At 46.9% G+C, this 24,481-nt stretch overlaps 2 protein-coding genes across 2 annotated transcripts in view; one reads left to right on the top strand and one right to left on the bottom strand.

Annotated features, from left to right (window-relative positions):
• The window catches only part of NDNF (neuron derived neurotrophic factor), a 73,113-nt gene extending 64,141 nt beyond the window's left edge, over nucleotides 1-8,972 (bottom strand). The window contains exon 1 of the mRNA XM_069242563.1: nucleotides 8,690-8,972. The gene's annotated coding sequence lies outside the window, so the exon portion shown is untranslated. The remainder of the gene's footprint in view (nucleotides 1-8,689) is intronic.
• Nucleotides 5,479-6,129, top strand: LOC138255033 (uncharacterized). The gene has a single exon (XM_069205827.1). It carries the CDS (start codon nucleotides 5,479-5,481, stop codon nucleotides 6,127-6,129), a length of 651 nt encoding a protein of 216 aa, XP_069061928.1.
• Nucleotides 8,973-24,481: the final 15,509 nt, after the last annotated feature.

Genomic DNA, 24,481 nt, shown 5'->3' with positions numbered 1-24,481 from the left:
GCAGACAACTGATTCCAAAGTTGGGCTGCCTTTACAGAGAAAGTGCTTCTTTTCTGATGACTTTTCTTAATCTTGGTGACACTAACAAAATTAGCTGATGACGAATGGAGACATCTCTCTGGTGTATATTTCTGGAAGCTATTCTGGAAAAATTTGGGGCCATAGCCCTGGGGGGCCTTAAACACTATGCAGAGGACTTTAAATGGAATCCTCTGCATAATCAGGAGCCAATGAAGCTCCCTTAAGGTCTCTGAGGTGGAAGATCTTCTAGGCCTATGTAAGGCCAGTTTGGCAGCTACTGTCTGAATGCAATATAATCTGCACAACAAGTAGTCAGGAGCTCCAAGAAGGAGCGCATTGCAGTAGTCTAGCCTACTTACAATTACACTGAGTATAACCAATGATTTAACAGATGATGGCAGTAGAGGAAGGATTTTCCGTAAGTCCCATAGCAGTGAGAAGAAACTCCTGGCTATTTCAGTAGTATGAGCTTCCAGGGATACATTGTCATTGAATATCACTCCTAGGTTACGGACTGAGTCTGAAGGAGAAAGCTCAGTCTGGGTCGGTAAAGTCCAGAACTTGGATGGTAAAGTAAAAGGAACTTTATTGGCTGAGCAACACAAGAACTCGGTTTTGTCTCCATTTAATTTCAAAGAGTTGGCATTAAGCCCAGTAGCAATATAGCTCAAACAATTATGTAAAGTCATAATTCCTGCCTGGTGGTCGCTATCCAATGCCAGAATTAGTTGTGTGTCATCTGCATAGTTCACTACATGTTTGTTGTGAGTTTTAATGAGTGTCAACAGGGTCCTCATATAGAGATTAAATAGGGCTGGGCTTAGGGCAGACCCCTGAGGAACCCCCTGCTTCACCTCCCTGTAGACAGATTAGTAAGGTGTGAGAGCAACAGCTTGGCTGTATTCCAACAAGTAAGACTGTAGCCAGCTCAATGTGGTCCCCTTTATTCCTGCTGTGGAGAGTATTTCTAAAAGAATATTATGGTCTACTGTGACAAATGCGGCAGAAAGATCTAATAAGATCAAGATAACTGATCTTCAGCCATCGATCAGCATATGGAGCTCATCTATGGCCTTAAAGAGAGCTTACTCAGTTCCATGACCTGGCCGGAAGCCAAACTGATTTATGATCCAGGTGGTTATATAAGATTTTACGAACATGCCGTTCCAATTTTTCAATCGGAAAGGGCAATAGGGAGATTGGCCTGTAGTTGCTTATAATGCCCGGATCTAATGAAAGTAATAAATGTGTGTTTATTAGAACAGTTGTTTTAAACAACATATTTTATTGGGCCTCATTTATTTTCACTGGTGTGGCATAATATATATATATATATATATATATATATATATATATATATATATATATATATATATATATATATAACTCAGTTGCAGTCGCCACTAGGTAGTTACAGTTAGGAACTAGTTGCTATAGGAAAAATGTTTTTTAGATCCCTATATCATTGGTGTCAGTTGACAAATCTTCACAACATTTTCCTAAAAAATACGACATTCAGGTCTGCTGCTGTCTGGAACGTTTCAGGGTGATCTGTCAAACGGGAGACAAGAAAAACGGAGGGGAGGTCCCAAAAAGTGTTCTCTCCATGTTAATTTCCTTAGGGATTTTGAACAGGAATAGCGACTGAACCACTGGGTGGATTTAAACCAAATTTGGCAGAAAGCTAGCTCTTGGTCCCGAAAGCAACCTTTTTGTGATTTGGTGTCAATCTTTTCAGTAGCTTTCTAGTTATTAAGTGAAAAACAAATTTGTATATATAGAGATGCAGATCCTCCTTGGATCCTCTGTGGATTTGGAGGAAAAGCAAGGCCCCAATTGGCTAGCCGCAACCTGACAGAAAAGTTGCGACCACCATTTAGTTTCTCGCATTGCCGGAGTGGGGGTAAAAAACAGTGTAAAAACATATATGGGGTCAGGATACAGGTATCCTGACCCCATAGGACACATGGAGGAGTCCCCCATCATGGGCAGAAAATTGCCCTTTTTTTCAGCCAAACCACGTATTTGAGGATCCTCCTTGGATCCTGGAGAAAGGCAAGGCCCTGACTGGCTTGCCGCAAACTGACACAAATATTAATGTGTGCGTTAAAAAAACATATAAATTCACTGAAAAAAACAAAGATAACAGGAGCGCTATAGTTAGGTTGATATTTTACTCATACAAAACCATGTTAATTCAGCAGTTATAGTTATATTTATAGTTATGCTTATCTGAGAAAACTATAACTTGGGCCGGAAAGTAACTTTGGGCAACGAGTTATAGTTTTTTAACATAAGAATAACTATGAATATAACTATAACTTCTGAATTTGTATGGGTAAACGTCAACCTAACTATAAAGACAGTACAACCTTTGTTTTTTTAGTGAAAAAAAAACATATATATATATATATATATATATATATATATAGAGAGAGAGAGAGAGAGAGAGAGAGAGAGAGAGAGAGAGCGAGAGAGAGATACATGTAAAGGGTAGAAAACTTTTGGCCGCTACCTTTGTGGAGTTTATCATTATCTGACCCCTTTGCAGGAATATCCACTGGCCATTGTGCTTCCAACAATATTTGGGATTATTTTTTATCAGGTAGCCGATTTCTTTAATTTCAGTAGCTGGGCTGAGCTGAGTGGAGACACCCAGCACAGTCAAAGAAATTAGATAGTAAAATAGGAAGACGGAAAAGATTAACAAGTGAAGAGAAGTGAACTTCATAGAAGAATGGAAAGTACTGGTCTCTGTTCTTTGCCATATTGTGCTTTTTGCTGCTAAGGCTTTTCTTGTGATTTTGCTATGCGTATGTCACCTAAGCCTCATGATGTCCTGCAGCAATTGAGCTTTATTGAGTTACATTTTGGATCAAACCATTTACTGCTGGCTCCTTTATAGATGCTTCACAGGTGGAAAGTTGTGAAGTCTGAATGTCTCTGTCATCCAGTGGATAGTGTGAAAGGCATGTCATGGAGCACAATTATAAGTGTTTTTTAAGGGGTGATGGGTGAGATGGCTTGTTACTCATATCGTCTATGCTGTTTTCCTTGAAAATGCTGTCATAAGCTGACAAGGTGGCATTTATGGCAATCTCCGAATTTATTGTACTGTGGGAGATCATTGCTAAAACGCAGGAATACCTGCGTGTTTACCACACATTGTGAAAAACAGTTTCCTTTATCACTTACATCAAACGGCTTAAAATATATTTTGTGAGCAAAAATAAGGTACATATTGGCGTTTTCATTTTAACAATAGAGATGTTATATTTAGTCTACAAAGCTGCTTTTGCTGTATCACTTTCATGAGACGGTACAGAGACCAAAGATTTGAAAGTGGGTTGGGGAGTGAGTGAGGAGATGCGACCATGAGTTATAAGGAATAAAGTAACCTCTACTGTACGACATGGCTGCTAAAAGACCCAGCAAAGTCACCTCGAAGTTCGGTGGCTTTATAAAGGATCTAGGTCTTTGGTGTGGTCCCAGATCTCCGCAGTGCTCGCAATAAATACCCCCTGAACAAATAGCAGAGAGTATTTTACTTGGCATAGGTTCATTTGTTTAGTCGACCCCACACCTTGCACAGATAGTTAATATGTGCGCGTTTGTTGTATGTCCATTTATATTTGACAATGAAGATAAAAGGGGGTCCGCATTTTGAGAGGGGGTAGGCTTTATTTGGAGTTCTTTTGATTAAGAGTTCGGACAGGAAACAGCACAGACCCGACCTCCTCCTCTCAAGCCCCCCCCCCCCCCCCCCCATCCACCACCACCACGGCATTATAGCTCTTTGACTCATAGCGCCTCACCGTGGCCACTGTAGACAGAGCACCCTCCTGAAGGGCACAACTTTACATCCGTCATTAGTGCGCAGCTCCCTCAGCGGGGCATTCACATCTCCGGACGGTGCGCTATGAGCACGACTGTGGCAGGATGTGGCGGGAGGGCTCGATTCACGTAGAAAAATGCCTCTAAATAGGTCTGCACGTTAATGAAATATGTTTTACATCAGCGACCCAGACTAAACCTCACTTGGTGCGTAACTTAATCCTACAGGGATCCCTGCAAGATTTGAACGCGTAAGGAAATGTACGGGGCGCTCAGATACAGTTACTACTGAAAATATAATGGGAGTTCGCTCGTTGCATCCCGGGCACAGAGCAGGACACGAGGTGAGAGGGCGAGATGAAAACAGGCCCGGGGATCTGCGTGACAGAGATGAGAATGCTTATGTATGACAGCCATCTACAACCTATACAGGGCACAGCTCGTTTCACACACCCACCCCCCATTGTTAGTCAAAATCAGACAGAGCTCTGCCCTCTCTATTTGTATTATATCATGCGAATCCGAATACCAGACAAATGTGAGTCAACTTCTTCTCGAGAACAGCTCACTGCCCTTTTCGCTGTCACTTTCTTAAAGGTAACTCTCAGCGGGCTGTGCACGGATTACAAGAGCAAGCTACAGGAAGCTGTAATTACATTACAGAAATTAGACGCACGATCTAAGATATTTAAGCAGTGGACCAATCAGGCTGTACAGTGTGCGTTTAATTTTTTGCCCGAGCACAGAAGTTGTCGTTTTATAAACAGCCACAGTTGGATCTCTGCTCGAGCACAAGATAGCCCCAGATTTCCCAATCCGTCGTCTCAAAATATCAGAACTGTATCAAATCTCCGTCAAATGAGATTAAAGAAAGAAAGATGTTGTAAATTATACGGTACTTAATGAAAAACGAGCGCTTTAATGAAACGTTTCAATATGGTTTCCGATTGTTCAAAGAATGGCGCGTTTTAAATAGAACACTTCCTACAGAATGAACATAAACAACAGATGCCACCGAGAGCACTTTAAGGACAGCTTCTGGTAGAGACCGCAGACAATTAAAGACCATTTCAGCGTCAATTTCCTGTTTACTTTACAGTGATGATCCTGGATTTGGTTGGATTTTGAGGGATTGCAGTCCTGTGCCTTCAAAGCAAGTGAGGTTCCGTATACGAGCAGAAAGAGACAGAAAGGCATCAACAACGCCCGGGCGGAGCCCTACCTCCACATTAACAAAGCCTCAAGCTGGGGGCCTGATGCTGCACTCAGCTAGCAACATGATCGCTGATCCTGGGACACTGGATCCACCAGCAACAACCGAAGCTACAGAACACTAACCAGCACACCACAGGTAAACAGTCAAGCACATCGCAACCAGACTCTGATTCACAGCATCGCTCCCTGACAAGCACATCACAACCAAACCCTGAGTCTCAACAATGCTCCCAGGAGACCCTGGATAGAGCATCACAACCAAACCCTGAGTCTGAACAATGCTCCCAGGAGGCCCTGGCAAGGGCATCGCAACCAAACCCTGAGTCTGAACAATGCTCCCAGGACGCCCTGACAAGGGCATCGCAACCAAACCCTGAGTCTGAACAATGCTCCCAGGAGGCCCTGACAATGGCATCGCAACCAAACCCTAAGTCTGAACACCGCTCCCAGGAGGCCCTGACAATGGCATCTCAACCAAACCCTGCGTCTGGACAAGGCTCCCAGGAGGCCCTGACAAGGGCATCCCAACCAAACCCTGAGTCTGAACAATGCTCCCAGGAGGCCCTGACAAGGGCATCTCAACCAAACCCTGAGTCTGAACAATGCTCCCAGGAGGCCCTGACAAGGGCATCTCAACCAAACCCTGAGTCTCAACAATGCTCCCAGGAGACCCTGGAAAGAGCATCACAACCAAACCCTGAGTCTGAACAATGCTTCCAGGAGGCCCTGACAAAGGAATCTCAACCAAACCCCGAGTCTGAACAATGCTCCCAGGAGGCCCTGACAAGGGCATCTCAACCAAACCCAGAGTCTGAACAATGCTCCCAGGAGGCCCCGACAATGGCATCTCAACCAAACCCTAAGTCTGAACAGTTCTCCCAGGAGGCCCTGACAAGGGCATCTCAACCAAACCCTGAGACTCAACAATGCTCCCAGGAGAACCTGGAAAGGGCATCACAACCAAACCCTGAGTCTGAACAATGCTCCCAGGAGGCCCTGAGTCTGACTGAGCCTTGTTCCCACGAGGCAAGCACATTCAAACCAAACTCTCAAGTCTGAACTTTGCACCCACGAGGCCCTGACAAGGACATCGCAAACAAACCCCGAGGCTGAACATTGGTCCCACGAGGCCCTGAAAAACGCATCACAATCTAACTCTGAGTCTGAGCTCTGTTCCCATCAAGCCCTGACAAGCACATCTCTACGAACCACCGAGTCTGACGCATTGCTGCCACTGGATCCTGACATCACAGCACTGCTAAACTTTGAATTTGATAGTGCAGCCTCAGGACACTAACAGTTATGGCACGACCACCAAATGCTTTCAACATTCAGTTCCAAGATCACTGCGACTCACTGCAACCAATTAAATCCTAGTATGCATGGCAATCAATATAGCGGTCGGAGGCACTTCAGCCTCGGGTCTAAAAAGTATTGTAGAAGCAATACCTGCTTTTAAAAAACAGGCACAACACACCCGGACACTGTCTGTCACAGTGCAGCCAGGAGACCCTAAAAGCATATTCAATCCCTCTGTAATGAATGAACACTCATCAGATTCTAGCAAACACAGTACAAAAATCCCAGAGCCTGACACACACACACGACATTAACAAGACTAGAATTGTAAATTAATGACCCCCTTGACAAAAGAACACAACAAGCACGCCTGTGTTAACTTTTCCAGCAGCCTACTGGGCAGACTTAGACCTCTCCTAGAACCCCACTAGGTGGCTTAGACTCCACAGACACGGTGTTGACATTTAAGCAAGCGAGAAGCCGGTGGACACCCAGTTGACACCCAACCACACAGGGAGCCTACGGACACCCAACTGACACCACCTAAACAAGAGGGGAGCCCACGACACCTAGCTGACTCCGCCGAAAGAAGCAGGGAGCCCACGGACACCCAACTGACACCACCTAAACAAGAGGGGAGCCCACGGACAGTCTGATGACTCCTAATCAAGCAAAGAGCCCGGAACCCTGCTGATAACCAAGCGAGCCAACGGACACTATGCTGACAGTCGAACACGCAGGCGCCCTCCGGACACTCTGCTGACACCCAAGCACGAATGGAGCCTACGATACCCAGCTGACACCACCTAAACAAGCAGGGAGCCCGTGGACACCCAGCTGACACCGCCTAAAGAAGCAGGGAGCCCACGGACACCCAGCTGACACCTAAACAAGCAAGGAGCCCACGGACACTCTGCTGACTCCTAATCAAGCAAAGAGCCCGAAACCCTGCTCACAACCAAGCGAGCCAACGGACACCCTCCGGACACTCTGCTGACACCCAAGCGCGAAGGGAGCCTACGATACCCAGCTGACACCGCCTAAAGAAGCAGGGAGCCCGTGGACACCCAGCTGACACCGCCTAAACAAGCGGGAAGCCCCCGGACACCCAGCTGACACCGCCTAAACAAGCGGGAAGCCCCCGGACACCCAGCTGACACCCAAGCATGCAGAGAGCCCCATGCGCTACTGTGATCATAGCAGATCAAACACAGGTCATTGCAGGAAGGGTTTGCGTGTTGGTGATGAAAGGTTAGATGTATTCTCCCATATACGTGTGTGTGTGTGTATGACATATAGAGTGCCACGTTCATTAAAAGTAAAGCAACTCACAGGGAATGGTCGTTTCACCCAGAAATACGTTCAGGCACCTGCAGCTTTACAGAAAATAAAGCGGCCAAGTGATAGAGTGGACGCTATATAATACAGTACATCATGCCTGTGTCTGCTGCGGGTTAGCATTGCTAGAACCCTGGTAACACACAGACGTTTCACGCTATGAGCTCGGGAAAGTCCAACCTCCCGGCTTGGGTCCCGCGCGGCCATCCCCACTGATGACCCAGAAAGCCAGAGGGGCGGTTATGAAGGAGAGGTGAGCAGGGAGCAAGGGAAACTAGAGATGGGCACACATGGCGCGAACTTCTGGGACTGAGGCACACCGTAACATCGGTAGGGAAGGGGAACACAGAATGGACAGCTAAGGCAGACGCAGCGTGAACAGCTGGGATAGGTGCACACATCGCATGAGCAGGTCGCAAGGGACCACACATCGCATGAGCAGATAAAGTGAAAGCTACAGTAGAATAAACCACTGAGATGAGAAGCACATAGAACAAGAGCACTGGGTTTGGAGGCCCACGGAGGATGCATACACATACATGAGCAGGTAGGACAGGAGCACACACAGCAGTTCAAGTGGAAACAGCTACAAAAGGAGCACAGCTAGAACGTGCATGTAGGGCAGGGGTGCACAGCGTGTGCGTGCACAGAGCAGCTAAGCAAGAAAAGCACACACCACGAACAGCTAGAGTGAGGGAGAGCGGCTAGAAGCAGCAAGTATTAAAAACTCCTCAAAGAAGGAAATGGATAGCAAAGGGGCACCCCTAGAAGAAGCAAGTGGTTTAGACCCACAGGAGGGGCACCGTGCGCGGGGATGGGGGGAGGGGGGAAGGTAGAATGAGTTCGAGAGGCTAGAAGCGAACAATGTACCAAGACAGGTAAAGGATGTGTGTAGCGGACGGCCAAGGGACAGGAGAAGAGTCGTGCTCCTGGATAGTATCAGTGACTGAGGGTTGAGGACCCGTGGGAGGAGGGGGCTTACCTCGTAGACTGCGCCTTTCCTGCCAGTGCAACTCCGTATCCTATGAAAGTTCCCGAGGATGCACCCTTCTCTGCTTGCTTCTCTGAGCCAGTCCCAAGGAAAGTTTCCAGAGCAGGGTGGTTGAAGGTGCGGGATGACTGTTGCTCTGCTCAGTGTTGGCTCCCTGGGGGCAGCTTCTGGGGGACACTGCAGGCGGGGCTCCTTGTCAGCCAGGAGGCACCGGGTCTAAGGCTGGGCTGTAGGTGGCTGTGTTTGCCGGCTGCTGTCCTCCTCTGAGTCTGTGGAGGGGAAGCTCCAGACGCTGGATGTCAATAGAGGCATCCGCGCAGAGCCGCCCCCTCCCTGCACCCACAGGCGCTGCCAATCAGCGCACCAATCAGCTGGCGCGGGACAAGGAAAGCCAGCCAATCCGCTACGGCACTCACCTCTACCACCGTGGCCCCGCCTCGTGACCTATAAAAGCTGAAGCATGGCGGCAGCAGCGAGGGAGTGTGCAGGGGGGAAACAGGGTGAGTGGGTTGAGAGCAGACTGAGGAAAAAGTTGAGAGCCTGACAAGGAGTCTAGTGAGCAAGCCGGATGGAGCATCAATACGTAGGGCACAAAAGTGGGCCGGAGTCAACGAAGTGAGTCCGAGATGCCAAAGAGTGAATAGACTGGTGTAGTTAGAGTGAGGTCAGAATCTGGCGTAGAGTGAGCATGGATCAGAGACAGCTATGTGGGGCGCAAATCTGTGGCGGAGTGGAGAGAGTAGAGACTCAATGACGGTGAAAAATGAGCAGGATGGTTAGAGAGAAGTCAGCGCATGGCTGCGAGTGGAGTGGGGTGCAAAGGGAAACGGGACGATAAAGGAAAGGAAAGAACGCAACTGAAGAAATACGAATGAAGGACAATGCTTGCGTAGTCCAGTGACGAGATTTCACATGTCACCAGAAAGCAGGCCTCGAGTAGTTGTGTGGGACTCTGCTTATACCTGTTTGAAGTATGGAAGATTGAGTTTTGTTCACCCCCTCCCCCAGGCGGTTATTGAGGGCATGCACTTCTTATTTTCGCTCCCCGGGCTTGACAAAGAAATCGCAGATGTAAACGAGCACTGCATACAAATGACGTCTGAGAGCACTCAGTCTGAAGTTCCCACACTCGAATAAAGAAAGGCGAGACGGGCGAAGAAGATGGGCACCGTCAGGCGTTGCGTATTTCTAGCCCTACTAAGTGGCGCGGCTCGGTTTGACAGGTAAATCCCGCAGCACACACAGGGCAGTCCTGTGAGACACGCAGAGAGCCTGTCAGAAAGTAGATAGGGACATGAGTCTTCGGATTCGCGGATCTCGGACGCTCATCACCACTAAATGACTGTAGCCAGACGTTTGCAGGCGGCTCTAATGCATTGGCACATTACGCCCCTTGCACTCTCGAGTGCAGTCTCACCAAGAAGCAAGCGCCAGGTGTGACCGTGAGCGGGCTGTAAACCCGGCGAGTGATCCTTTGGAGGACAGCAGTCTGAGCTTGGAAGTGAGGTCCCAGCCCCTGCGGTGTCCTGCTTTGGTACCAAGTCTGAGACATGAGGAGAACCCCGGCTGTCCCTGGCACTGCCCTGAGAGGGCACGTCCGCATATTCTGTCAGACGAGCGTGTCTCCTACACGGAGGGCAGCCAGCGCAGCGGAACGAAACAACAACCAGAGAAAGAATAAACTTTCATAGCGCCGATGTCTTTCTTAACCGGGAACAGAGCGGGGGAGTCTGGCATTTTTGAAACGTAACATTATGCTTTCCTTACCTAATTTGAGGCACTGCTATACATGCTAAGAAGTGGTAACCTGCAGTACTGTAAAAAGACCATGAATATGGAAACAGAATACACGTATTCACACAGTCCTTCACTCAAGACGTGCTCAGTGGTATCTATACCGGAAACCGTTTTTTTAACCACACAAAGACAGAATTATTAAAACAATTCCTAGTCGTCAAAGACAGGACAGCTCGTGCAAGTGCCTCACATACCGTGCACTTGAAAAAGCACTAACCCGGCAGTACTCACGTCCTCTTGTATTCTACCCCAGAAATGCTACAGCAGGGCTGCTATCGTCTCAGGCCCCACTGATGAGTAAAGACTCTGTTTTTTTCTTCACATTTCACCTGTGGTTCTCCTATTTTCTGAGTGTTCTGTTATTACACATTTAATAAGGTTTACGTTTCTTCGCTTGCACTGGGACCAACTGTTGCCTTGATGCACCATGGCCCCTCATCACACGTTCTGGTGAAGTGAATAAATTGTGAATAGAATCTTCCACTGCAAGGGCACAACGGCCCCACTAATGTTTGACAACTGCGTCTCTGCCCATCCGTGTGTCGTTCTTCCTGTTTGTGAGAAAGAACACTGGGCTGGACCTGCAGGCGGAACTCCCTCCCCTGATTGCGGTAGTGCGGTGCAGATGGACTAAACGAGTCCGCGTCCTAGTGAGGTCATCTGTGATCCTCAGGTCTCCACAACCTCCGCCCCTGCTGGAATGCATTTTTGAGCTCCACTCGAAACAGAGAAGGCACTGAGTGGTGAGGAAGCGCCACACCCCTGATCACGCCTCTACCACCTGAAATAATTATTTGCCAGCTGCATTCGAGGAGGAGAAGGGGTGATAATGACCCCCTCTTAATATTTAGCACGACAAACTTGTTTATTGTCGTAATCTCTTTACTCAGCAAATCGGTAAAGTGAAGAAGCCGCGCTGACGGCAGGAAATTTTCCTCTCTGATGTTTTTTCTTTTCTTCCTGAGTGGGGTGAGGTGGGGGTAGGGATTGAAAAACCAAGTAACAGGAGGGGGCAGAGGACTTCTGTGTTGAGGGTGAGGCGGGCCTGGGATACCTCTTAATTCCTATTTCGCCTGACATTTAACACAGTTTGTGGCCGGGGCGAGCAGGACATCCCACAACTATCAGTTGAACATGTGTTTGAGATTTAAGACACGCCTGGATAACGTACCCCAGAAATCGACGGAGATTCCCCCGCTCAGTTCACTAGACGATACTATATTATATCACGACCGATCCACGCAGAGGGGACTCGGGGAATCAGGCGCCTGTGCTGCTGATCGATGCATCTGTGACCCCCCAACACCACAGAGCCTCCCTGGAACTGAGAGGGTGCAGTGGTTATTGAACATTTCTTTGATGGGAGACAGGGCTTTATTTTCGACGGGATTCCCTTGTTTCTTCTTCTATTATTATTATTATTATTATTATTATTATTATTATTATTATTATTACTATTATTATTATTATTATTATGAAATACGAGTTCTCGGTGCTCAAAGCGTGAAGCAGAAAACGTTCTACGGGAGCCCAAAAGTTTAATTCAACGACGAAACCCTTTGGCGATAGCAGCATAAACAATGCAATTGATTTAATGATAACGACAAGAATAATTACAATAATAATAACAACAACACAGATACACCCCCAGTGTAGTTATATCTACTGTGAAGCTAAGTCCGGGCAGGGACATTACAGTCCGGATCCCCCGTTTCTAGGCGCGGTTTGCCGTCCAGCGCCGCAGCCCGGGCCGTCCACCTTCCCGCGGAGCGGAGCCTCCAGTCACGCTGGACTGTTCGTCCAGTTCTTGTGACCGCTGCCACGGATTGCTCTTAAACATTCCGGATATTACTTTTTAATTCATATTCTTGTTGACAGCTAATGTGCAGCAACTCGAAATAAGAATGTTACATATAATGTGAGTTTTTTTTTTATTTTACATTTTAGAAATGAAGTAGATTTTGTCCCTTTAAACCAATACACCCTTGACTTAAAACCAAAGAATACAACAGACAAGTAAAATTTGCCTCAACAGGCTGGAAGTGCCCACTGTTTAAACCATCAGCAGCAACGTGGGAGCCAAACACAGCCCTGGTAAAAATGTTCCAGCCAGCCCCCAACTTCGTCTCCTCGCGCAATCTCTCTTTTTCCAGGAATCCCCCCCCCCCCCCCCCCCCACACACACACACTTCTCTCCACTTTCTCTTCTTTCCATCTGATCACTTTCCCTCCATCTTCACCCCCACCTCCTCCCTACCAACTAACCCCTGGGAGCTGCGGAAAGTGACTGAGTCACCAGGAGCGGCCCCTGCCCTGGAACCCGGCCTGGAGGAATACAAGCGTAAAGGCTTCTACACACCGACTCCTTGTAAAAACGGGAGCGCCTCATATCTCCGAGAAAGATCAGTTGCAATTAAACAATCTGGAAAAAATATGAACTAATCGTCGCCGAGATTTGTGCCCCTTCCTAGCGCCGCTTCTCCCCCTTCTTCCTCATTTCTAGCCTCCTTTCCTTTCCTTCTTCCCCAGTTCGTGCTTTCCTCCTAATCTTCTGTCCTGCCTTTCTTTTCGCACCATCGACCTTTCTTGTCTGCGCGCCTGAATGCGCGTTCTGTCCGGTAGGGCTCTCCCGATATAACATAAACATACAGATGTACCAGACATACCTGCTTGTTTCCCCAGATACGTCCTTTGCCGTAGCTCCCCACACCCACACACCGTCCATCGAACTACGGATACACTTAGAAATTGTAGTACTGGGCCACTTATCACACACACGCAGCTGAGTTAGGCAGAAGAGCAAACTGACCATGCTTCTCTCTTTCTCACACAAATACGTATCTTATTCAAAAGAAAGAGTCACACAAGCGTCTTGCACGGACGCACTCAGCCACTGACATCGCCCGCACAGCGCACGTTACCGAAACGTGATCTCGCAACTCTCTCTCCAGTGACGCAGAAAGGATGAAGCGGGCCCCGTAAGTAAGGTAAATGGGTCTGTCCCAGGCAGTAGGTAGCAAGGATGGCACGGGCCTTGATGCAAACAAGGAAAATGGCGGCTTTGACGGCTGCCGGGGATAACAAACTACACCTATTATCAGGGTCCAATGGGCCCCCTCAGTGCGCTGGACACCGGTGCCACTGAACCTCTGCACCAATGGTAGTTATGCCCCCTGGTCCCTTGCCCCCAGTCAGATAGAGAACAAGAATAACAATTGGGCTGCTGAGGTCCCCTCTTAGCCCCGGGTCCTCATACCACTGCACCTCTTGCACTATTGATAGTCACGTCCATGCCGCTCTGTCACGCGCAGCATTGCCAAGTTGCCACCCACTTTCTCACGCACTGCCGCACTCCCAGAACACGTCACACCCTTCTGCGGTATATGTCAGAACCACAGCGGTGCTTTTCGCTCCTCTCAGTGTCAGCATCAAGTACCAATGTCACCCCCACAGCCCGACCCACCCGGCAGAAGGCGTTGCTTTGCCACCCAGGCTGAAGACAAAGTGCACTCTGTTTTCTCAGGCCCCAGAATCAATTACACCCCCTGGCTGGCCAGTGTGGGTCTCCCTCCCGCGGATCTCCGAAGGGCTGCTCATCTCCACATCAAGGGTTCAATATTCCCGCCCGGTAGCAAATTAGAGAAATGTGCAAACGATTGGCTCCTGTCCCTCCGCGAAGCGTAAATCAGGCCGACCTCAGGGCTGTGATGCACGCCGCTTGATCTTCCTCTCCATGGGCACACTTGCGTTTTTTTACTGCCATTCTGTTGACACTGCCTGGCTCGGGTTGTCTCAAACTGTTTACTTTGTCCGTGACCCAGTAAACGATTTCCCACCTTCATCTCTGCATGGTTTTAACCCAGAAAGTATGTGGCATGCGGTGTGTATTATTTCTACGACATATGGGCCTCTCTCTAAAACAAGCCTTATAAAACTAATTATAGAAATAACATTTACCCCGTCGCTCCCATGAGTTTCACTGTGGTGTCTTTAGTGTAGTTCCTCGGAATCTCTCCCCGGATCACTATTTCATTCTTCTTACCTTTCCTGTTTCCTTATTCACTCTTGCCTCCTCTCTTGCCATCAAAACTCATTTAAAGTGCCTGGAGTATGACGAAAACAGAGATATGCTGCACAACTTTAAATGTTGAAGACACTATAGTAAATCCCGACTGCCACCTACAGAGTTTCGCAAAGTCCCAAAATGATGATTAGCGGGCATTTCAAAGATCGTGAACCAATGGTGCCATCTATCGGCAACTAGGGAAAGGGACAGCACGAGTTCAAGCAATTTAATTTTTAAGTGCGTGTTTGACATTTACATCTCCCTTCGCTATTTAAAAACGTTCCCCACCATGCCTGAGTGTTTTTCAATTTTATCATTAAACGGGCCACTGGCTCCAGAGAACACTTAAAGTGATAGGAGTCTAGGGCCATTTGTATTTCACGTTTTTTTGGTAGATCAATATGTAATGAAGTACATAACTTGCCTTCTCATCTCCGCCCAATCCTTTGCACAGTTCCTTACTAGCATCTAGTAAATGAGCAACCCACAGGCCGCCTAATAGAAAATAGTGACCTTAATACTCACTGTGGGAAGCCCTGTGCCCCCACACCAGTCACCATATGTAGAGCCTATGCAACCACACCTCCTCCTTTCAGGGCTGGTCTTTCCACAGACAGCGCCCCGGGCGAAACTCTTTCCAACTTTCATCTCTTCAGCTGATGAAGTTAGTGGGAGACCTTTTTGCGGTCACAGGTCAGTCCAGTCAAACAGACAAAAAATTACAACCAAACCTGGGCAAAATCGCAACAAAAGTGTTTTAAGTGGTTTTCTTCTCGGGAATGTGTTCTGTTTCACATATTCAAAATCCGATAAAATGGTGTTACAGGAAACGCCCGAAAATCACATTTCAAAATGGCGGCCATGCCATAATAGATTGTTTTTAATTTTGTCTGGCAAAATGGATGTTTCAATGGAAAAAAAAAAAACAATTTAATTCAGAAAAGCAATAATACATGTAATATTTTCTTTAAGAAAATATAAACAATGGCATATGAAGAACCACTTGCATCAGATAACCCCAAAACATGATAACCCAAAATGCAGGAACATGGTAACCCAAAACAAAAATCTATCGTCTGCATCACTGCTGCTGTCTACATATTCGTTGGTAACACAATTATAGCAGCCACTGATTTGGCACTCTACACAAACAGCAGAAAGGGCATCGCATTCTTTTTGCAAGCACATCTTATGATTGCACAGTGTGTCGGGCAATAACAACGTTTCATATTCGATAAACAATCCAGAGCTGGTGGCAAGTCACATATTGTAGGCCAAAATGAATGATCTTTTTCGTACCAACCCCATTCTTTCGGATTGAGATTATCATCGGTTGATTGCCAGGCTCAGATTTGATAGTAGGTGCAAAAGCTGTGGTACTTAGTGACAGATTCGGTAGGTGGCAATCGTTCTTGTGTAACAAATGATTTGGCAGCTACTACCTGTTCTAACAACATTTGATGATGAAGTGTGTTAATGGAGTCCATTTTCCTGCACCCATACATCACCAACAGGGCCTTCTTCCCAGCTTTTTTAATGTCAATGTGTTGGGAATCTTCCAAACAGAAAATGTTTGCAGCTACTTGGAGTTCCTTTTCCCTTAGTAGATGACAGAATGCTTTGTCCTTTCCAATAGAAAAATTCTGGAAGTTGTGTTAAAACCTGTATAAGCGGTAGAAATAGCAGGTACTTGCAATTGTCAGTGCTGAGCAAGGCCTGAATACCAAGAATATCATATACAGGATTCATAGATGATCCTCGTTTTATGTCACTACAGTAATACACTTTGAAAAAATAGTTCTTGGCATGATTCAATTGAAGAATGAGCAAATCTTTATCTTCCATATAATAGTAGTGAACGAATGTTCGCAAGACAAAATCACAGTGCGAACGATATCCACATCAAAATCTCGAACACCATGTTGCACGGTACACCCATGTTTCTTTAACAACTCGGCTATAAGTGAAATAATTAGCTTTTTTGTTTTTAGCATTTGACAAGAACTTATCTTTCTTGCCAACAAACTTCATATTTTTTGTAAATTTGACAGCTACGATCATCTGAGAACTCCTTCGCCTTCTGTGGGTCATGCCCTTGATGGATGGAGAATCATCATAACCGGCAACACAATGGTAGCTTTTCCACAGTGTTGAAGCGTGAAAGTAGCATAGAGGTTCACAATATTCTCATAGATATCATGTTTGTGCCACAGAATGCATTGCAATAGTGAGCCTCCATCTATGACATACTGATCAGTAGATTGTACTCCAACAGCCTCAGTGTGCAACTCATCAGCCTTCTTTATTATTGCACATGCTAATTGAGACTTATCAGCCTTTCTTAGCATACTTTGAGATTCAAATAATGCAGGAGGGAAAGCTCAAAGCTTATAATGCATGATATCTGCAAGATTCATGTCACTGAAAGCAGCAAGAATTGTAATTCTTTGAAACAACAATGCCGGATCTATCTCAGTATTAGCATCTACAGTACTAGTAACAACAGCAGCAAATCCTAGCATTTTGACTCTGTCAGATCTTTTAGCTTTGAATGTGAAAACTGGATTCTCCTTCATTTTGGTGACTATTCCATTGTCAATGGCATGTAATTTATGTAAAGCTTGGAGGAGTAGTAACTCCAGTAACAATGTTACTGAGTGTTAGAAATGGGGTCTGTAGTTGGCAGACAGTGTACACCCTGTCCAAGCAGGGACCCTCACTCTTGTAAGGGTAAGAGAGATGCACAGCTCAGATAACCCCTGCTCACCCCCTTGGTAGCTTTGAACGAGCAGCCAGGCTTATCTCAGAGGTAATGTGTAAAGTATTTGTACATTTGTACATGATCCCCCCTAGCCAACATCCTCCGAGCACACGGAATCACTATCCTCTCCTACGCAGATGACACCCAACTCATCCTCTCCCTCACCCGAAACCCCACCACCGCCAAAACCAACCTACACCTACACGCCGCTCTCCTAGACACCGCCAACTGGATGACCACTAACCACCTCAAGCTCAACTCATACAAAACCGAGATCATCATCTTCGGCCCAAACAAAACCACATGGGATGACTCCTGGTGGCCCACCGCCCTAGGCCCCGCACCCACCCCCGCAACCCACACACGCAACCTCGGCATCATCCTCGACCCCTCCCTCTCCATGACACAGAAAATCAATGCTCTAACCTCCTCCTGCTTCCACACACTCCGCACTCTAAAAAAATCCTTCAAATGGATCCCCCCAGAAACCAGAAAGACAGTCACCCACGCACTCATCAGCAGCAGACTGGACTACGGTAATGCCCTCTACGCCGGTACCACACTCAAACTCAAACGCAAACTCCAAAGAATCCAGAACACAGCCGCACGCCTCGTCCTTGGCCTCCCCGCCACGAACGAATCTCACCACACCTCAAATCCCTTCACTGGTTCCCCATAGACAAGAGAATCGCATTCAAGATCCTCATCCACGCACACAAATCCCTCCACAACACCGGCCCAACCTACCTCAATGAAAGAGTAAACTTCCACACTCCCACACGCAACCTCCGATCAGCTGACCTTGCCCTAGCCACAGTCCCCCGCATCCAGCGCATCACCACAGGAGGCAGGTCTTTCTCTTACCTCGCCCCCAAAACCTGGAACTCCCTCCCCACTGACCTTCGCAAAACCAAAGACCTACTGGTCTTCAGAAAGAACCTCAAGACATGGCTGTTCGACCAGTGACCCTCCCTGATCCCCCCCCCCGGTCTCACCCTCTCTCAGCACCTTAAGACCCTCACGGGTGAGTAGCGCGCTCTACAAATGTTTTGATTGATTGATTGATTGATTGATACACACACAGTATCACAGTGAAAACACCACAAAACGACTCCTCACCAGTTTAGAAAAATAGCAAATATTTATTTAAATCAAACAAGAACAAAATGACAAAAATCCAACATAGACAAGAAAATATTTCACCTTTTAAAGATTTAAAAGAGTCTTAATCCTGAAAAATCAGTGGTTGTATACTTATAACACACAGTCACTATCAGAACATGCAAAACACACTAGTCCATGTCCTACCTTTTAAATAAACTGCACCCTGTCCATGGGGCTGCCTTGGGCCTACCATAAGGGTGACTTACATGTAGTAAAAGGGAAGGTTTGGGGCTTGCAAGTGGGTGCACTTGCCACTGCCCACACAGACACTGCAGTGACAGGTCTGAGACATGTTTACAGAGTTACTCACGTGGGTGGCACAATCAGTGCTGCAGGACCACTAGTTGCATTTGAGTTACATGCCCTGGGCACTCATAGTGCACTTTACTAGAGACTTACTAGTAAATCAAATGTGCCAATCATGGAGAAACCACTCACCAATACAATATACACATGGAGCACTTGCACTTCAGCACTAGTCATCAGTGGTAAAGTGCCCAGCGACCTAAAGCTAGCAAAAATGAAATTCAGCACAGGATCAAAAACAGGAGGTCAGCAGCACAACGTACAGAGGAAACTAATCCAAGAGCTGACTGGTCTAACACATTTCCCCCACAACTGAAAGTGGGGAGAACTACCCAACCTCATGGTAGTTCTCATTACTAAGGCAGAAGAAGCTGGACAGACCATCAGCATTGGCGTCTTCTGTTCCAGGGTGGTGTTCCACTGTAAAGTCCATTCCCTGTAGGGAGATGGACCACCTCAACAGATTCTCACCCCTCATCTGCATTAACCACCTATGGGGCTTGTGGTCTGTCTGAACCCGTAAGTGAGTCCCAAACAAGTAGAGTATTAGCTTTTTCACCGTCCAGACCACAGCAAAAGCTTCCTTTTTCTTCTGTGCTCCACCTCTGTTCTTGGGAAAGTAACCTCCTACTGATGAAGGCTACAGGCTGATCTAGGCCCTCTTCATTTAGCTGTGAAAGCACGGCTCCCACAACATGCTCTGAATCATCTGTCTGCACAACAAATTCTTTAGAAGAGTCAGGAGGCTTGAGCACTGGTGGCCTCCTTCAGGGTGTCAAAAGCAGTATGGCAGGCCTCTGTCCAGATCACTTGACAGGGTTGCTTCCTGGAAGTCAGCTCTGTCACGGGGGCAACAATGGTGCCATACCCTTTGACGTATCTCCTGTATTAACCAGTGAGTCCTCAAAAGGCCCTAGCATCAGTCTTTGTCTTGGGGAGTGCCGAAGGCATAGTGATATCAATTTTTGCATTTAAGGGCACCACCTAGCCGCTCCCTACCTGGTGTCCTAAGTACACGACAGACCCCTGATTATCTGGAACTTACTGGCCTTGACAGTGAGGCCTGTGATCTGCAGGGTCCTCCACTCCTCCTGGAGGTGGTACAAATGGTCCTCCCAGCTAGGGCCTTAGACTGCAATGTCATCCAAGTAGGCAACACTGAAGTCCTCCAACCCAGCAAGGACCTGGTTGACCAGCCTCTGGAAGGTGGCAGGGGCTTTCTTCAGCCCAAAGGTCATAACCAAGAACTATTAGTACCCCTCTGGTGTTGAGAACTGTTAGTCCCAACAGCCATAGGGTGGTCATCCCCAACCACTTGCCTGCCTCCCTCTACTTTTCTGACACTGTTTTGCTGCTTTTAGGACTCTGCTCACTTTACCACTGCTAACCAGTGCTAAAGTACATATGCTCTCTCCCTTAAAACATGGTAACATTGGTTCATTCCCAATTGGCATATTTGATTTACTTGTAAGTACCTAATAAAGTGCACTACCTGTGCCCAGGGCCTGTAAATTGAATGATAATAGTGGGCCTGCCGCACTGGTTGTGCCACCCATATAGGTAGCCCCTTAACCATGTCTCAGGCCTACCATTGCAAGGCCTGTGTGTGCAGTTTCACTGTCACTTTGACTTACTGGCAACAACACATATGCAACATTCTGCAGTACACAACAATGATTGGACATCACAAACGCAGACACACAGATATACCTAACACAGCCACAAACTAACAGCCACACCACGTAAAGGACAGGAAGAGCTATGTACGCTTTGCATACAGAATAAGACCACAAACCACTACAAGTGTCCACTGGCTGACTACTAAGTATACTTCACACACGTTAGACGAAACCATCAATAGCTCTGCCATGTCAATGGCCTATTGCATGAGCATGTAAAGAAAGTCACACCTAGGCACATCCCCACCTCATGCATAGTGTGCAAGACTCAGGCACAATCCACATCAAATCACACCCAAGTGCTGCTAACCACAACTACATCCGATCTACACACGCCTGACATACCTGTAGGGTGCACATACAGCTGTCAAATGCATTGAATTGCACACATTGGAGACTAATGTACCTGCCATTATAGACAATGGGGCAGAGTCATGAGAAATGGTGACGCAGCTACTCAGCTGACACTTTACAGACTAACAATAGTACATCATGGTGCAGATTTACTCCTAAACTGAAATGTACGTGAATGCCATAGTAGACCCCTGTAAGAGTATGGGGGACATTACTGGCCATACATGCACTGTACTAAGTGACCTTACAGAAATATAGCAGGGCCCCTTCCTAAAGTCTGCACTGTGCATGTGTAGTAAGTCTGGCAAAAAATCCAATTACTATGAAGATAGGACATACACCAGTACCAAATGTGATCATCATGTTAAAATATGATCCACACCCTTGGACACCTGGACAATCATCATGAGTTTGTTGTCCAGCAGAGGCCGCTTGTCAAACTTCCACCACAGTTAGACCGCCATTGTAGTCTAAACCCTGCTGGCCCAATTAGGAGTTCACTGCTGGGCCTGTCAGTGGAAACATAATTTTCCATATGCTGACCCAGCTGGAAAGAGGCCCAAAACATTGCAGCCGGTTAGTAAGTGATCCAGCTGCAATGTGGTGCTGTGGTGGGTGCAGCAGCACCAGTAGCGGTTATTACTGCATGTAATTTGTGCATTGGAAAGTGCTACAGGACTGTCCATGTGGGACCCTGCACTGCCCATGTCAAGTGCATGGCCAGTGCAGGGGCCTCCAAGGGGCACCCAACACCCCCATACTGCCAGCCCTTGCTTGGCTGTCGAACCGCCATGCAAAAACGGGCAGATTTTGGAGTCCAAATCCGGAGGTCTGCTCTGCTTGCAGTGCTGCCCTGGCTGATGAAGACCGTTGGGACTGCCAGGCAGCTGGCTGGTGGCAAACTAGCAATGTTGGTAGTCCAAACATGGTGGGTCCACCACGGTCATAATGTAGGGGTCATACTGCCATGACCCCAGCGGTTCAACTGCCACTGTGAGTCTGGCATACTTGAGAACACCAGATATGTAATGAGGGCCAAGATGGTTGAATTAACCACCATCTGCCACTAAGATCCACTAAGTGTTGCACTGCATGTGTAATGCCACATGCATACATTGACAGAATAGGGTGGCTTTGTAGGTCAACTATGCTGGCCACACATCAGACACCATTGTGCTGCAAGGAGGTGGTAGCCTTCATCCAATATAAGGACCCTGCTACTAAAATGGATTACACATAACATGTAACATACATGATGAGCACACATATTGGAATCCAGATGGTCACATACAGGTCCTTGAGTCAGCACCCAAGAATGACATGTACATCAACCCAGTCAAATTGAACAACATTACAAGACCTGGAACATACACAACACCACAAACACCTCTGAGTCACCACTCAAACTGCCACCAATCACTGCCATGGAATATCCATGGTCCCTCTCAACTCTTCACTAAATTTCTTCCTCTTATCTTTGCAGCTGACCAAGGTTATTGCATACAGCCATGGGGCATGACCCCATTTGCAAATCCAGATATCAATGAACAGCGTGCCTACAATGAAGCACAGCAGAAGACATGCAATGTGACGGAGAGGAGCTTTGGCCTTCTCAAAACCTGGTTCAGGTGCTTGGACATGACAGGAGGAAGCCTCCTGTATGCACCCTCGCTGGCATGCAAGATCATACAAGCATGTGCTATCCTGCACAACATGTGTGTCAAAAACAATATCCCCTGGGATTGAAAAGTAGATGTCCACAATGAGGAGGAGGAGGATGATGATGAGGACCTTTAGGGGGACCTACCAAACACAGCGGCTGGAGTCCACAGGAGACAGACAATTGATGATTATTTTTGTACATAGTCTACCAAAAAAGTACTCTGTAAACACCTCAAATACATTTTGTTCAACACAAATCTTGGTCTCCTCATTGTCCAATACATATATTTTTGGAATCTGAATCTAACCTCAGGGAGTGTGCCAGAAACACAGAAACAACCAGTATGGTACACACATTTTTGGTGATGTAGGGGGTTCGAAAGACTCCATCTCACATATCAGTGATGCCCAAGTCCTTAGCATGTGACTTCTGAAGGCCGAGATCCATGCACCACTACATATACTGTTATATCATGTAGGCAATGTGCAATTCCATGGGCCAACACCAACATAACACCATCCCTAACACGTAGCATACAAGGGGGCCACACACAAAGTAGGGGCTGTCAGGAAATGGAGGTAAAGTAAAGTCAGAACTGAACACTGTCACAACACGGTGTGAGAGCAGCTTTGCCTGCACCATACATGTGTGTCAAGGGGGGGACATCATAGGTAACATTGCTTGTACAGTAATTGCCCATGATAATTAGTCAATGTTGGAAGCTGATCACGCACAGTGTGTCCATGGGAATATGTACTGGCACTACAATAGGCCACTTCCCTGACACATGGAGGACTGCAAATCATGAATGGCACATACACATTGACTGGGGAATAGCCAATGGCTTGGCAGTGACATAAAGCAGCTAGGGGTGTTGAATCCATATACAAACACATTACAGAACGTATGGTCTATTATTTACAATGGGAGAATGCATCTACCAAATGATAGTCTGGTTGGAATGTAGGCAGAGTATGTGACAAACCCATCTACATAGGATGCACACCGGTCACACAAATAGACTTGATTCATACATGTCCACCGCTAATAATGAGAAATACATGTCGACTAAGGTATGGGTGTCCACCCTAGGTAGCAACGGGTATGCCATTGTCCACAATGATTGACCTGTATCTGAATGTCTACACAGTATGCCCCATAAAACAACATAACACAGCACATAGCAATACAAACCACTCATTGTCACTTACATCACAGATCCATTGCATGGTACCACATATAACTAACTCGCTCATACATTTAAAGGCCTCCAATTTCATAATCATCTGTGTCATGTGTGAACATGTGCAGCATTCTCCTATACAGTCAGGGACTCACATCACACTGAGTGGGAGTAGACACAGCCATATTGTCAGCATCTGGCAAAGGATGAATACAGCACTAAGGAGATTATACACCTCAATATCAGTAAGTCATGGTAAGACTCGTCTAGGCTGTGGCATGCTGGGAGAATTGCATTGTCATGTTAAATGGTGGATGTGGATGTACAGCTCTGAGATACCCACAAATTTGTGCTGATACTACATCCCCTGTCACATGGAGACTACTCAAGTGCTGTGGCATCTGCAATGTCATCTTTGTCTGGCACTCATTCCATCTCACTAATATTGCCAATGGGACATTGACAACTGAGTTATGTTATGTTATGTTATACCATTTGTAGAGCGCATGGCTATCCTAGGGTTTCCCAGCACTAACGGACCATGACCAGGGGACGGCATTACAATCGGCAGATCTAAAACAACCACGTTTTCAGTGCCTTACGAAAATTGTATTCTTGACTCATCAGCCGCAAGCTAAGAGGCAGGGAGTTCCACAACTTGGCTCCCAGAAATGCCATTGTGGCACCACCCTATCTACCTTTATTTACTTTGGGTAGGGTAGCCAGGGCTGTTGAGGCGGATCTAAGATCTCTATTCGGCTTGTAGAAGGCAGCAAGGTTCTTCAAGAGTGGGGGACCTTTGTCATAAAG

Source organism: Pleurodeles waltl, chromosome 1_2 (genome assembly GCF_031143425.1).
Source record: "Pleurodeles waltl isolate 20211129_DDA chromosome 1_2, aPleWal1.hap1.20221129, whole genome shotgun sequence".
In the NCBI taxonomy this organism is placed as follows: Eukaryota; Metazoa; Chordata; class Amphibia; order Caudata; family Salamandridae; genus Pleurodeles; species Pleurodeles waltl.
Note: the sequence above shows the minus strand (reverse complement) of the source record. Positions and strands in the feature narration are given on the sequence as shown.

What these genes read in the sequence shown, in the direction of transcription:
- LOC138255033 (XM_069205827.1), top strand. Translation starts at nt 5,479, where the DNA reads ATGGCATCGCAACCAAACCCTAAGTCTGAACACCGCTCCCAGGAGGCC.